The 17036-nt window shown below is 46.0% G+C and overlaps 1 protein-coding gene across 1 annotated transcript in view; it reads right to left on the bottom strand.

Annotated features, from left to right (window-relative positions):
* Positions 1–17036, bottom strand: part of rassf3 (Ras association domain family member 3) — a 172425-nt gene that overhangs the window by 104197 nt on the left and 51192 nt on the right. The window contains exon 2 of the mRNA XM_052030051.1: positions 13405–13532. Coding sequence (XP_051886011.1) covers positions 13405–13532 — 128 coding nt within the window. The remainder of the gene's footprint in view (positions 1–13404; positions 13533–17036) is intronic.

Raw genomic sequence — 17036 nt, 5'->3', positions numbered from 1 at the left:
GAATGGGGGATGTTGAGGGAAAGTTATTTCACTCAGCAACTGGTGGGGGTCTGGAACTCACAGCCTGAAAGGGGGACGGAGGCAGGAACTCCCTACATCGTTAAGAAGAGGGACTGGAGATCGGTACCTCACAGGTACATGGAGCAAAGTTGGGCACCAGTCTAACGTCAAGTGTGTTTTTGGTTGGCAGATACAAAATGAGCCAAATGGCCTCCTCCTGTACTGTGAGTTCCGGTGATCCATGAGTGCAAAGAGCTCATGGAGTTTTGTAACTCAGAACTGAGCGCCATGTTGCGCGTTTGACCCACTATTTCCTCCCTTCCCCTCCTCCCAACCCTGCCAAACTCCTCAGCTTCCACAGTCAGTGGTTGTAGAACAAGGCAGGCCATCCTCAGCAGGAGAAAGGTGCCACATAAATGCAAGTCTTCCCTTTGCATCTCTTCTCCCTGTGACGTCATTCCGCTTTTGTGTAAACTTGGTCATAGTCAAAGCAACATTCATGGCTCCACACTCAATGGCCTCACCGGGGCATTGACCAAAATAACTATTTCGCAACTTGCCTCAACACTACCAGCTAATTGAAGGGCCCAGACACGTGTTACTGATGGGTCCGCTCAGGTCCTTTCTGTTTACCCTGACTGGGCCCCTCATTGGTATTGGTATTGGTTTATTATTGTCACTTATAGCGAGGTACAGTGAAAAACTTGTCTTGCATACTGACCATACAGATCTATTCATTACACAGTGCAGATACATTGAGTTAGTAAAGAGTGCATTGAGGTAGTACAGGTAAAAACAATAACAGTACAGAGTAGGGTGTCACAGCTATAGAGGAAGTGCAGTGCAGGTAGACAATAAGGTGCAAGGTCACAACGAGGTAGATTGTGAGGTCAAGAGTCCATCTCAGCATATCAGGTAACCATTCAGTAGTCTTATCACAGTGGGATAGAAGCTGTCCTTGAGCCTGGTGGTACATGCCCTCAGGCTCCTCTATCTTCTGCCTGATGGAAGAGGAGAGAAGAGAGAATGACCCGGGTGGGTGGGGTCTTTGATTATGCTGGCTGCTTTGCTAAGGCAGCGAGAGGTAAAGACAGAGTCCAAGGAGGGGAGGCTGGTTTCCGTGACGCGCTGGGCTGCGTCCACAACTCTCTGCAGTTTCTTGCAGTCCTGGGCGGAGAAGTTGCCATACCAAGCTGTGGTGCATCCAGATAGGATGCTTTCTATAGTGCATCAACAAAAGTTGGAGTGTCAAAGGGGACATATACCGAATTCCTTTAGCCTCCTGAGGAAGTAGAGACGCTGGTGAGCTTTCTTGGCCATGGCATCTACGTAATTTGACCAGGACAGGCTATTGGTGATGTTCACTTCTAGGAACTTGAAGCTGTCAACCCTCTTGACCTCAGCACCGTTGATATAGACAGGTGCATGTACACCACCCCCTTTCCTGAAGTCAATGACCAGCTTTTTTGTTTTGTTGACATTGAGGGAAAGGTTGTTGTCATGACACCATGTCACTAAGCTCTCTATCTCCTTCCTGTACCCCGACTCATCGTTATTTGACATACGGCCTACTATGGTGGTATCATCTGCAAACTTGTAGATGGAGCTAGAGCAGAATCTGGCCACACAGTCATGAGTACATAGGGAGTAGAGGGCTGAGGATGCAGCCTTGTGGGGCACCAGTGTTGAGAATAATTGTGCTGGAGGTATTGCTGCCTATCTTCACTCATAAGTTTATGCACCTCCATTAAATCTCCTCTGTCTCAGAATTTCACCCCAGTTGTAGGTAGGGGATTGAGGGCATGGTGGAGTGGGAGAAGATGTCAGTTGAGGAGATGGGGAGAGGTTGTTGGAGGAGACAGGGGAGAGTTGGCTGAGGAGATAGGAAATCAGTGAATGTTTTCCCAGTGAGATCCCACTGAATTACTTGTCACACTTCCTTATGAAATAGAAGGAGGCTATTCAGCCCATCAAGTTTATACTGTTTCTCAGAGCATTCCCTTTCCCATTTCCCCACTTATTCCCCTGTAACCTATCCTCTCTCACATACCAACCAAGTCTCCCCTGACTCCCCTGCCACCTACCTACACAAGGGGCAATTGACAATATCCAGTTAACCCCACCAGCACGTTTTGGGACATGGGAGCACCCAGGGGAAACCCACGCAGTCGTGGGGAGAACATGCAAACTCCACGCAGACAGCACCAGAGGTCAGGATCAAACCTTGGTCACTGGTAAGAGCTGGCGCAGGCTCGATGGGCTGAATGGCCTCCCTCTTGTTTTGCTCACTCACTCTCACCTGCCACAGCTTTGTCCTTGTTTCTGAACCACAGAGCTGTGGGTTCAAGTACTACTTGGCTTCAGTGTGATATAATGGAACGATGTTACTTAATGTTGAGAAACTTGATGGAAGTTTAGGGATTGTTATGGATTTTGATGGGGTAGATCGAGGAATGTTCTTGGTGGATAGTTCAAGAGTAGAAGGCACAAATTTAAAATTTTGGGCAAAATGTCAAAGAGATTTTGTAGCTTACGCAAAGCGGAATCACTGCCCGCAAAGGTGTTGGAACCACAATCAATCTGAGCCTTCCAAGGGCAGGCACGGTAGTGTAGCAGTTAGCATAACGCTATTACAGCTCCAGAGACCCGGGTTCAATTCTGGTCACTGTCTGTAGGGAGTTTGTACGTTCTCCCCGTGTCTGCATGGGTTTCCTCTGGGTGCTTCGGTTTCCTCCCACGTTCCAAAGACGTACGGGTTAGGAAGTTGTGGGCGTGCTATGTTGGTGCCGGAAGCGTGGTGACACTTGTGGGCTGCCCCCAGAACACTCTACACAAAAGATGCATTTCACTGTGTGTTTTGATGTACATGTGACTAATAAAGAAATCTTGTCTTGTCTTATCAAAGGCGATTGGATAGGCACCTGCTCTAGGGTAAAGGCAAGGGAATGGGATATAATTGCTTTGCAAGGAGCCAGCACGGATTCAGGGGCTGAATGGCCTTCTCCTATGTTGTAACCATACTATGATTCCAATGGGCTTGGATTCAGAAACGGAATGCAGCTGAATTTGTGGGCGACACCAAACCCGGGGTGCCATGGAAACAAGGGAGGCCAATCAGCGAATGGCAGAACAAGTTAAACCAGACCAAAATAGTGATCCGTTTGAACAATGACAGATAAGATCGAACAAAGACAAGCACAAAACATCGCTTGATTGCAGGCTTGTGTATTTGGAAAATCAATCCTATGGTTTTGCTATTGTTAAGCCTCTCCCAGTTGGTAACAATCGAGTCTTTATGTCAGAAGAAGACCATAGATGTGAGGCATAAATATCTCGGCTCACGCTCCACTGAAGAGATGCTCGATGATCAGCATAGACTCATTAGTCAAAGGGCCTGTCTCAGTCCATGACTATGAAGTACTGAGGGAGTACTGCACTGTTGTCACAGAAAGAATCACACAGCATGTCCCATCACGTCCATGCTGACCAGTGGGCACTCATCTGCATTAATCCCATTTCCCAGCACTTGGCCCATAATATTCTATTCCTAGATGATTCAAGTGCTCGTCTACTTAAATGTGACTCTGCTTTTCTCTCAGGCAGTGTGTTCCAAGTACACACCACTCCCTGGGTGAAGGAGGTCCCCCTCAGATCCCCTCTATTACTCCTTTCCCCAAATCTGTGTCCTCTAGTTTTATCTACCTCTGATATGGGGAAATGTTTCCTGCAGTCTACCCTATCTATACCCCTTACTTTTATATACCTCAATCATTTCCCCTCTTCAGCCGGTCCGCTCCAGGGGAAAACAGATCTAGCCTCTCCTGTCTAAAAGGCTCTATCCCAGGCAACACCCTGGTGAATCTCTTCTGCACCCTCTCCAAGGCTATCACATCATTCTCATAGTGTGGTGACCGGAACTGCAGGCAGTACTCCAGCTGAGGTCCGACCAATATTCTATAAAGTTGCAGCATAACTTCCCTGCTCTTGTATTCAATGCCCTGACTAATGTCCCCCCCAGCATCCCAATACCTTCTTAACCATGTTATCTACCTGCGCTATCACCTTCAAGGATATTTGGACTCGTACACCGAGGTCTCTCTGTTCCTCAAGACTCCCTAGGACCACACCATTCATGGTGTATGTCCTGGCCTCATTAGTGCTCCCAAAATTCATCACCTCACATTTGTCTGGATCAAACTCCATCTGCCATTTCTCAGCCCATTTTGCCAACACATTGATATTACCCTAAGTCTAAGACAACCCTCCACACTGTCAACAACTCTGTCAAACTTTGTGTCATCTGCAAACTTACTGATCATGCCTTCTACATCCGCATTCAGATGTATTACAAACAGCAAGGGTCCCAGCACTGCTCCCTGTGGAACATCCCATCTGGATGCATCACAGCTTGGTATGGCAACTGCTCTGCCCGGGACCACAAGAAACTGCAGAGAGTAGTGGACATCATGGAAACCAGCCTCCCCTCAATGGACTCTGTCTATACCTCTTGCTGCCTTGGTGAAGCAGCCAGCATAATCAGAGACCCCACCCACCCAGATCATTCTCTCTTCTCTCCTCAAGATATAGGAGCCAGAGGGCACATACCACTAGGCTCAAGGACAGCTTCTATCCCACTGTGATAAGACTATTGGACGGTTCCCTTATATGATGAGATGGACTCTTGACCTCACGATCTACCTTGTTATGACCTTGCACCTTATTGTGTACCTGCAATGCACTTCCCTGTAGCTGTGACACCTTACTCTGTATTCTGTTATTGTTTTTATCCTGTACTACCTCACTGCACTGTGTAATGAATTGACCCATACGAACGGTTTGCAAGACAAGTTTTTCACTGTACCTCGGTACAAGTGACAATAATAAACCGACACCAATACCAACATCACTAGTCACAGGCATCCAATCACAAAAATAATCCTCTACCACCTCCCTCTGTCTCCTGTGGTGAGCAAAGTTCGAATCCAATTTACCAACTTACCCTGAACCCCATGGGCCCTAACTTTTTGGACCAGTCTCCCACGTGGGACCTTGTAAAATGCTTTACTGAAGTCCGAGCAAGCCACATCTACTGCACTACCCTCATCAATATACCGTGTTCCCTCTTCAAAAAATCCAGATTGGTCGGACAGGATTTGTCCTTGACAAAGCCATGTTGGCTGTCTCTGAATCGTCCCTGCCTTTCCAAGTGATCATTAATCCTCTCCTTCAGATACTTTTCCAATAACTTTCCTTCTTCTGACGTTAGGCTGACAGTAAAAGCATTGACTGGGACATTAAACAAAATCCCCATCCACTCCTTCAGGACAGTGTAAAATTTGTAGAGTTGTATAGTATGGAAACAAGCCCTTCAGCCCACCATATCCATGCCGACCATTATACTAGTCCCATTTACATGTATTTGGTCCATTGCCTTCCAAGCCTTGGCGATCCAACTGCTTGTTTGGATGCTTCTGATCTGTTGTGAGAGTACCTGCCCCCATCAGCATCTTGGGCAGAGTCCAACCACCCTCTGTGTGAAAGAATTCTCCCTTAGAGAGTGATTGAAAAAGATTCCATGGTACTGCTACGAAGAGAACATAGAACAGTACAGCACAGAACAGGCCCTTCTGCCCACAATGTTGGGCCGACAAAGCTATTCCCTCCTACCTACAGAATGCCCATATCCCTCTATTTTCCTCTCATTCATGTGCCCATCCAAGCCCATCTTAAAAGCCCACAATGAGTTTGCTCCACCACCCTATCAGGCAACGCATTCCAGACATCCACCACTCTCTCAGTAAAAAACTTACCCCTCATGTCTCTTCTGAACCTACCCCCACTCACCTTAAATGCATGCCCTCTGGTATTGGATCGCTCAATAATGGGAAATAGATATTGCTTGTCCACCCTATCTATGCCCCTCATAATTTTATACACTTCCAACAGATCACCCCCCAGCCTCCACCGCTCCAGAGAAAAGAGTCCAAGTTTGCCCTCTAATCCAGGCAGCATCCTAGTAAGCCTCCTCTGCACCCTTTCTAAAGCCTCGACATCCTTCCTATAGTGAGGTGACCAGAATTGCACGCAATACTCTAAATGCGGCCTAACCAGAGTTCTATAGAGATGTATCATAACTTCTTGACTCCTATACTCAATACCTCGATTAGTGAAAGCAAGCATTCCATAAGGCTTCTTAACCACCCTGCCTACCTGTGTAGCCGCTTTCAGTGAGTCGTGGACTAGCACCCCAAGGTCTCCCTGCTCTTCAACACTTTTAAGGCTCTTGCCCTAAAGAGTGTACTGCCTCTTGACATTAGTCCTACCAAGGTGTAACATCTCACATTTATCCAGGTTAAACTCCATCTGCTATTTCTCTGCCCACATCTGCAATTGAAGAACTGGGAAGTATTGGCTTGGGTTGATACTAATCCCACAACCAGTATGACAAAAGATGATTACCTGCTCAAATTCCCATCCCTAATTGTAGGAACCTGCTGTACACACCTGGGTGCTGTGTGCCCGGCAATACACCAGCCAGTAGAACTCTGAGAGAACTTCACTGTCTGTAAACTGCTTTGAGTCACCATGAAGAAGTGAAAAGTGCCAAGGGAGTGCAAGTTCCTTCTTCCATATCCCATAGAATATTAGAAAGTTACAACACGTAGATGGGGTGAATACACTCAGTCTTTTTGTCCGGGAATCAAGAACTAGAAGGTTTAGGTTTAAGGTGAGAGGGGAAAGATTTAATAGGAATTTGAAGGGCAACTATTTTTTACATAGAGGGTAGTATGCATGTGGAATGAGCTTCCTGAAGAAGTGGTTGAGGCAGATACAGTAACAGCTTTTAAAAGACCCTGGACAGGTACATGGATAGGAAAGGTTTAGAAGGTTATGGGCCAAACGCTGGTAAATGGGATTTGCTTGGATGAGGGATCTTGGTCGGCATCGACCAGTTGGGCCAAAGGGCATGCTTCCATGTTTTATGACTCCATGACTCTATGACACTCCAGGATGCCCTTCAGCCCATTGCTTCCATGCTGGTCTAAACCACCTGCAAGACATGGATACTATAGTAAAGTGCATTGGTGTAGACAGAGCAAGGAGCAAAATCACCTCAGCATTGGGTGACTTATTGCATATCGACAACACTTTAAAATCCAGATTGATTAGCGTGTAAACATTACGTGTTAGCCTGCCGCAGAGATTGGCAATAAGTCAGAGGTAGCTGGAGCAGCGACTGCTACATGGAGCAAGCAATCAGGGGAGATTTAAGATGCGAGCTTGTCACCTGAATTAAATGACCGTCTGACTGTTTCTGCCAATTCAGTGCTGTGTCACCAACCACCAACCATCCTCATCAAATAAATCTGTGCCAGTCATCACAGAAATTACAGCATAGAAACAGGCCCTTCAGCCCACTGAGTGTATGCTGACCATAAACTACCTATCCGGTTCCCATCCACATCCCAGAGATGTGCAGTTTGGTAGGTTAATTGTCCCTAATTGGTAATTGATTTATCATTGTCACATGTACCGAGATACAGTGAAAAGCTTTTGTCTGCATGCCATCCAGACAGATCATTCCATACATAAGTACAGCAAGGAGGTACAACAAGGTACGTTACGGCACAGTAGTGTAGCGGTTAGCGTAACGCTATTACAGTGCCAGCGACCCAAGGTTCAATTCCCACTGCTGTCTGTAAGGAGTTTGTATGTTCTCTCTGTGTCTGCATGGGTTTCCTTCGGGTGCTCCGGTTCCTCCCACATTCCAAAGATGTAGGGGTTAGGAAGTTGTGGGCATGCTATGTTGGCGCCGGAAGCGTGGCGACATTTGCGGGCTGCCCCCAGAACACTCTACGCAAAAGATGCATTTCACTGTGTGTTCCGATGTACATGTGACTAATAAAGATATCTTATCTTATCTTATCTAAGAAAACAATAACAGAATGCAGAATATAGTGTTACAGTTACAGAGAAAGTACAGAGCAGGTAGACAAATAAAGTGCAAGGGCCATGACAAGGTAGATTGGGAGATGAAGAGTTTACCTTTATCGAATATGTTCAAGAGTCTTATAACAGTGGGATGGAAGCTGTCCTTGAGTGTAGTGGTGTGTGTTCTCAAGCTTTTGTACCTTCTGCCCAATGGGAGGGGTGGGAGGGGTCTTTGATTATGTTGGCCGCTTTCCCGAGGCAGCGGGAAGTGTAGACGGAGTCAATGGAGGGGAGGGTGGTTTGTGTGATGGACTGGGCTGCGTCCACAACTCTGCAATTTATTGCGGCCTTGGGCAGAGCAGTTCCCGTACCAAGCCGTGACGTATCCAGGTAGGATGCTTTCTGTGGTGCATCTGTAAAACTTGGTGAGGGTGACCAGCGTGTAAGTGAGCGTTAGAATCTGGGAATGCAGGGAGAGTAAACTGGATCAGTGTTGGATCAGTGTAAAAATGTGCGCTTGATGGTTGATGGGAAGTCAGTAAGCTGAAGATAAGGTACCATTCCTTGAGTTTACTTTGGGCTTCATTGGAACAGTGTTGGAGACTAAAGCCAAAGAGGTCAGAGTGGGAATTGGATGGAAAATTAATGTGACAGGCGTCTGGAAGTTCAGAATGGAGACAAACTATAAAGTGATCACCCAAACTGCACTTGGTTTAATCAGTGTGGAGGACACCACACCGTGAGCACTGATACTTCATGGGAACATCCCTCCCCACCATCGAAAGTATCTATATGATATGCTGCCTTAAGAAGGTAAAATCTATCATCAAAAATCCCCACCATCCGGGCCATGCCATCTTCTTGCAGCTCCCATTGGGCAGGAGGTACAGAAGCCTAAAGTCCCACACAAGAGATCAGTTGGCTGTTCAGCCATCCAATCCGATCAAAACTACGCCAACAACCGATTCTTCAGCAGTTTCTTCAACAAACCTCCAGGCTAGGATTTCAAAATGAAAACATTACAGGTAAATGTTCAAGTGAAAAAAAAAATCTGCAGATGCTGAAGATCTGAAGTAAAATCAGAAAGTGTTGCTGGTCAGGATGTGGAGCGAGAAACGGGTTTGGGTCCGAGACCCTTCATCAGAACTAATCACAGGTTCTCCCCAGGTTGGGACACGGGTCCATTCCTGAGAACTGTTCGTAACTCGACCAGTTCACAGGTCGGAAATGGGAATTGGCAATTGGTTTATTATTGTCACATGCATCGAGATGCAGTGAAAAGCTTTGTTTGCGTGCCATCCACACAGATCAATCCATACATCAAAGATCCCCACCATCCAGGCCACGCCATCTTCTCACAGCTACCATCAGGCACCTGAAGTCCCACACCACCAGGTTCAGGAACAGCTACTTCCCTTCAACCATTTGGTTCTTGAACCAACCTGCACAACCCTAATCACTACCTCAGTATAGCAACACTATGACCACTTTGACCACTTTGCACTACAATGGACATTTTTTTAATGTTCCAATTCTGTTCTTTCTTGTATAATTTATGTATAGTTAATGCTTTTCTTGTGAATGTTGTGTATCTGACTCTATGTGCCCGTGATGCAGCTTCGAGTAAGTTTTTCATTGCACCTGTGTGTACATGTACTTGTGCATATGACAATAAACAGGACTTTAACTACTTTCACAACAATATTAATTCCCACTTGTAACCAAGATCTGTTAAAATCAATATTCTGCCACCTTCTGGCAACTACTGTTGTGTTAGGGACCTTGTCTGTTGGGGAACTTACTTGTCAAAAAGCAGTGAGAGTAATGGAGTAATCTGTGTTGTTTACATTAATACCCTCCTTGATGCATTTAAAAATAACTGGTTCAGAAGATCTAGGTCACCAGTCTAAAGAACACGTTATTAATTACCTGTGCAGAGTAGCACAGTGGCACAGCTGATAGAGCCACTGCCTTGCAGTGTCGGAGGTGTGAGTTCAATCCTGACATCGGGCACTGCCTGCCTGGAGGTTACACGTTCTCCTGTGGCTGTGTGGGTTTCTTCCAGATGGTCTGGTTTCCTCTCACATCCAAAAAAAGTTTTGGTTGGTAGTTTAATTGGCCACTGCAAATTGCCCCTAGTGTGTAGGTGATTAGTAGAATCTGGGGGGAGTTAATGAGAATGTGGGGAGAATAAAAATTAGGTTATGTAGGATTAGTGTAAATGGGTGGTAGATGGTTGGCACGGACTCAATGGGCCGAAGGGTCTTTTTCCCTGCTGTATCACTCCATGATTCCTCTTAGTGTAGCGGTTAGCATAACACTTTACAGCGCCAGTGACCCGGGTTCAATTCCAGCCGCTGTCTCTAAGGAGTTTGTATGTTCTCCCCGTGTCTGCGTGGGTTTCCTCCGGGTGCTCCGGTTTCCTCCCACATTCCAAAGACATACGGGTTAGGAAGTTGTGGGCTTGCTATGTTGGCGCCGGAAGCGTGGCGACACCTCCGGGCTACCCCCAGAACACTCTACGCAAAAAGATGCATTTCACTGTGTGTTTCGATGTACCTGTGACTAATAAAGATATCTTATATTATTACCTACCTGAGTACTTCACTTATTCCAGTGTGCATAATTTTACTCAGTTACTTTTTACAACAGGTGAAATTCCCCATTACCAGCAAAAGAAGTCTGTTTTGCTCTGTACAATATACTAAACGTCCATAATTAACCATCCCATTCTAGATAAGATACTTATCGAACAAACCAGTTAATCAATGCTGCCTGTGTACATCACATCCAGTACTACTTGAGCTCCACTGATGCTTGTGAACTAATGTCCCCTTCACAAACTGAATTATTTACTTACAGTATCAGCTTGACTGAACAACTCAAATATTTAAGGACTTGAGCACTAACACCAGGCTGATGACTGCAAGGAGACACAGGAGACTGCAGATGCTGGAATCTGGAGCAGCACACAAAAGCGATGGAGGAACTCAGTAGGTCAGGCAGCATCTATGGAGGGAAATGGATAGCCGACGTTTCGGGTTGAGACCCTTCTCGACCTGAAACGTTGATTGTCCATTTCCCTTCATAGATGTTGGCTGACCCAGCGAGTTCCTCCAGCTGTTTGATACCTCTTCATGTAGTCTCTTGGAGGAGATTAAGGCCTTGTCCATCAAATTCATCCAAAAATATTTAAAGCTGCTCACAGAAAGGTGATCTGATTTCCCATCCAATGGAGTCATGCATGGAAACTAACATCGTTCCATTGTACAAATCACATCTGGTCTGCAGGTCTGAATAGAGACTGGAAGTGCCCCGTCGAATTTCCAAATGGAGACGATTCCACCCAGCAATGGTTGCGATCACATTCAGCTCTCCAAAATGTGGTGCTGTGACTGAATTCTGAGGCAGCTCTTTCAAAGCTTGGAGAAGGCAACGGGACTAGCTCAGTTAGGCAACTTGGTCGGCATGAACGAGTGGGGCCGAAGGGCCTGTTCCTGTGCTTTATAGCTCTATGACCCATAAGGAATCCTTGGTCCTGTCTAGTGGGAGGAGTGCTCTGTGTACTTTCTGTTCTTGTAGACTGAGATTAGATGAAATGATTAGAATATATGCAAAGTACGTAAAAAGTCAGGTGAAGAAAGCAACCGAATAAGTCCCTAAAATACACCATGAAGTGACTTTGGAGACACAAGGGACTGCAGATGCTGGAATCTGGAACAAGCAATCTGCTGGAAGAACTCAGCAGGTCGAGCAGCATCTGTGGGGGTGGGGGGGGAGGAATTGTCGACTTTTTGGGTCGAAACCCTGCATCAGGACTGAAACGTCGACAATTCCTTTCCTCCTGCAGATGCTGTTCGACCTGCTGAGTTCTTCCAGCAGATTGTTTGTTGCATAAAGTGACTTTACTCTCTTCATTAGTAAAGCATCGAACATAGAACAAGCAGAAGTAGCAATAGACACGGAACAATGGCAGCAAGTTTCATACTTCACTGGGCAATTCAACCTGCTGCAAAACGTCTCCTCTTGAGAAAAGATGGCCAAGGAGTGACCTAATACAGCTCGTTAAAATGATGGAAGGTTTTAATAAAATGGTTACAGAGAGAATGTTCCCACTTGTGAGGAAGAGCATTACTAGAGGCCACTGATAAAAAATAGTTGTCAAGAAATCCACATTCTCCCCACTCTTTACCTAGCTGCCTCGTGGCTCCAGTGAACTGGGTTCAATCCTGACCTCCGGTGCTGTCTGTGTGGAGTTTGCACTTTCTCCCTGTGACCACATGAGCTTCCCCCCGGTGCTCCAGTTTCCTCCCACATCCCAATGGCATGTGGGTTAGTTGCTCACTGAGAATTGCTGCTGGTGTGCAGGTGAGTTGTAGAATCTGTGGGGAGTTGACGGGAATGTGGGGGAATTACATGGGATTAGTTAAATGATGTGGGGGGCGAATGGGAAGCTGACAAGTGAGAAAGTGATAAAGCTTCACAGATGAGAAAGTGAAAACATAGAATATAGAACAGCACAACACAGGAACAGGCCCTTCGGCCCACTTGTCTGTGCCTAGCCCTATGCCAAATTCAATTAATCCCTTCGGCCTGTACATGATCCATATCCCCCTGTTCCCTGCATATTCATGTACCTATCTAAAAGCCTCTTGAATGTCACTGTTGTATCCCCTTCCATCACCACCCCTGGCAGTGCATTCCAGGCACCCACCACACTCCGTGTAAAATACTTGCCCCGCACATCTCCTTCAAACTTTCCCCCTTCTCACCTTAAAGCTATGCCCAGTAGTATTCAACATTTCTACTCTGGGAGAAAAATTCTGGCTGTCTACCTTGTCTCTGCCTCTCATAATTTTATAAACCTATCAGGTCTCCCCTTAGCCTCTGACAGCCTCCAGAGAAAACAACCCAAGTTTGTCCAGCTTCTCCTTATAGCTCATAAGATGAGATAAGATTTCTTTATTAGTCACATGTACATCAAAACACACAGTGAAATGCACCTTTTGCAGAGTGTTCTGGGGGCAGCCCGCAAGTGTCGCCACGCTTCTGGCGCTAACATAGCACGCCCACAACTTCCTAACCCGTACGTCTTTGGAATGTGGGAGGAAACCGGAGCACCTGGAGGAAACCCATGCAGACACGGGGAGAACGTACAAACTCCTTACAGACAGCGGCCAGAATTGAACCCGGGTCGCTGGCGCTGTAATAGCATTACACTAACCGCTACACTACCATGCCTGCCCTACCTTCTAATCCAGGCAACATCCCAGTGAACCTCTTCTGCACCCTCTCCAAAGCACAAAATCAGGGAAGAAATGCGAGGGCATGGTGCAAGCATGGTTAGGAAGAGTGCGAGGGTTGAATCTACACCAATGCATCAGGTCAGGTTGGAACTTGAGGTAAGTGTCCTAGACATTTTCAAACCTTGCATGTTGATCTTGGTTGAAATGAGCTGATTAAACGTCTTACCTCATCGTTCCTGAGGAATTGTTGCCCCGTGTTGACAGGGCAGGAGCTGTGATCTACTGATTTACCATTCTTTTGGCAGTCAAGTTGGACCAAGTCTCGACAGTGAGTGTGACACGTGTACTTGCAATCTGGAGAAAGCAAACAAGCAAAGCCAACGTTACAACAGCAGGGTGACCAATGCCGACAGCCAAGGCTGACAGGTTGATGCAGTAGTGTGAAACCCTGCATAAAATGTGGGGCCTCCAGCTTTCCATCATCGTATGAGACAGTCTGTAGCAGAGAGAAGGACCAGAGGAAATAGGTTTAAGATCGAGAAGTGACTGATGGAAAACCTCTGTAACGCAGCAACTGAGAGTGTGGCAGACACAGGTTCAAAAGGGAATTGGACAAATATTTGAAGATAAAACATTCGCAGAGCTGTGGGGAAATGGGATTGGCTGAATTTTAGAACCAATAGTCCCCTTCTGTAATGTAATACGCCATGATTCTGTGATTCAATCTGGAAGTTAAAAGTACTTGGTTACCAGCTTTAGGGATTTGGAACATGGTTATAATTCCAATCACCGTCATGGTGTATTTTTGCATCACGGCTTTCCTTTGGCAATTAGAAACTGAATTCTGCTTGTTGTCGCAGAGGTGTTTTGTGGGAGTTTGCTGTGCGCTTTTTGGCCCTGACGTTTCTGGCATTTTAACAAAGGCGACACTTCGAAATGTGCTACGTCCCCAGAGCACATTGGACCACCTTGGGATTGTAAAAGTTGATACAGGATAGAAAGTCACCCACCATTATACGCAGTAAACACTCAATGTATGCAGGCTGCATTTGAGTGTCTGAAGTTCACAGCATCTCATGGAGTCAGACAGCACAGAAGGAGGCCCTTCAGCCCAACGTATCCGTGCTGATCATCAAGTAACCATCTATTACCAGCACACGGTCTGTAGCCTTCTATGCCTTGGCGATTCAAGTGGCTGTCTAAATGCTGTGAGAGTCTCTTCCTCTCCTATCCTCTCCGGCAGTGTGTTCCATATTCCATCTACCTCCTCAGGTGAAAAAGTTTCTCCTCCAATTCTGCCTAAACCTCTTACTTCTTATTCTAAACCTATGACCCCTAGCTTTAGAAACATCTACTATAGGGGAAAAGTTTCTTCTATTTATCCATGCCAATCATAATTTTGGATACCTTAGTCAGGTCTCTCCTCAGCTTGCTCTGGTTGAAGGATAACAAAGTCAGCCTTTATCCAGTCTGTCCCCACAAACTGAAGTGGATTCAGGTCAAATTCCCGTGTCTGAAATCCGCAGCACCTAACCTGTCCGCCTCCCGAGAATGTTGTATGTCTCAATGAGGTCCAATTCCTGCATCCCCAGAACCGATCCAGAGAACCTTCTTTGCACTCAGCGTTTAAGAACATAGAACAGTACAGCACAGAACAGGCCCTTCTGCCCACAATGTTGGGTCGACAAAGCTATTCCCTCCTACCTACAGAATGCCCATATCCCTCTATTTTCCTCTCATTATTGTGCCCATCCAAGCCCCTCTTAAAAGCCCCCAATGAGTTTGCCTCCACCACCCTATCAGGCAATGCATTCCAGGCATCCACCACTCTCTCAGTAAAAAACTTACCCCTCACGTCTGTTCTGAACCTACCCCCCTCACCTTAAATGCATGCCCTCTGGTACTGGATCTCTCAGTAATAGGAAAAAGATATTGCTTGTCCACCCTATATCTATGCCCTTCATAATTTTATACACTTCCAACAAATCACCCCTCAGCCTCCACTGCTCCAGAGAAAAGAGCCCAAGTTTGTCCAGCCTGTCTGTAAGGAGTTTGTACATTCTCCCGTGTCTGCGTGGGTTTCCTCCGGGTGCTCCGGTTTCCTCCCACATTCTAAAGATGTACGGGTAGGTCAATTTGTGGTTTAAAATGGGCGGCGCGGACTCGTTGGGCCGAAAGGGCCTGTTACCACGCTGTAAATAAAATTTTAAAAAAATTTAAAAACTAATTCAGAAGCAGGAGCATTACCACATAAGCCAATCTGACAATTGCACCTCCTGAGAACATCATTCTACAGTTAATAGTACTGTAAGGTGCTGGTATTGTGTTAAGAAAATCCGTGCAAGAAAGTTGCACGAAAAAGACAGCTGGAAAGAGAAAAAAAATTAAACTTGGAAAAGATAAAGAGCGGCTTGCATTGGTTAGTAAAGTAGTTTTTAAAGTATCATCACTATTGCAGCATAAGGGAATGCGGGAATCAATTTGCACAAACCAAGATCCCAGGAACAGCAGCCAGTTAATTAGTATTGGGTTGAGTGGTGAATGTTGTCCAAGTTACTGGAAGAAATCTCCTAATCATCTTCGAATAGAGCCAATGGGAGCTGTTATGTTCACACAAGACTCCTTATTTTGAGAATGTGACCCCTGATTCTTGACATCCCAGTCAGGGGAGACATCATCCCTGCATCGCCCACGTCAAGACTCATAAAGAATTTTGCGCTTTTCAATGAGATCATTCTTTTGAACTCAAGAAGTAAAGGTTCAGCCTGCTTAATCTCTCCATAAACAATAAACCCACCAGCCCATGAATCAAGCTGAACCCCCTCTATAACAAGTACTTCCTTCCTCAGGAGGGGAGACCAGACCTGTGCACAATCTTCCAAATGTGATCTCACCAGGGCCCCTATATAATTGGAGCAAGACTTCTCCATGAGTCTCAAATCCTTTTCACAATAAAGGCCAACTTACCATTTGCCTTCCCAATTACTTTTTGTACCTGCACGCCAACTTTCAGTGATTTATGTACAAGGACATCCAGGTCCTTCTGAACGCCAACATCTTTCAAAAATCTCCCAACATTTCAAAACTACTTTGCCTTTCCATTTTTTCTATCAAAGTGGATGACCTCATATTTTCCCACATTATACTCCTGCCCCTGCCCATTCACTCACCATGTTTATCTCCCCCTGAAGCCTCTCTACATCCTCCTCAGAGCCCACCCTGGCACCCACACTTGTATCATCAGCAAGGTTTACTTGGACACGGCAGCCAAAAAAGCACACCAACGTTTCTACTTCCTCAGGAGGTTATGGATATTCGGCATGTTCCCCAATGACTCTTAGCAATTTTCAAAGATGCACCATAGAAAGCATCCAATCTAGATGCATCACAGTTTGGTACGGCAACTGTTTTGCGCCAGACTGCAAGAAATTACAGAGAGTTATAAACTCAACACAGTCCATCACGAAAACCAGCCTCCCCTCCATGGACTCTGTCTACACTCCTCACTGCGTCAGAAAAGCAGTTAACATAATCAAGGACCCCTCCCATGCTGGACATTCTCTCCTTTCCCCTCCCATTGGGCAGAAGCCTGAAAGCACCTTCCCCCAGTCTCAAGGACAGCTTCTATCCTACTGTTAACAGACTCTTGAACGGACCTCTCATACACTAAAGGATGAACTCTTGATCTCCCAATCTACCTCGTCATGGCCCTTGCACTTTATTTGTCTACCTGCACTGCACTTTCTCTGTAACTGTGACACTATATTCTGCATTCTGTTTCCTTTTTACTACCTCGATGTTCTTATGTGGGGCATGATCTGTATGGATGGCATGCAAAACAGAGCTTTTCACTGTAAC

This window comes from Pristis pectinata, chromosome 15, assembly GCF_009764475.1.
Source record: "Pristis pectinata isolate sPriPec2 chromosome 15, sPriPec2.1.pri, whole genome shotgun sequence".
NCBI classification, from domain to species: Eukaryota; Metazoa; Chordata; class Chondrichthyes; order Rhinopristiformes; family Pristidae; genus Pristis; species Pristis pectinata.
This window is presented reverse-complemented; position numbering and strand designations above follow the sequence as displayed.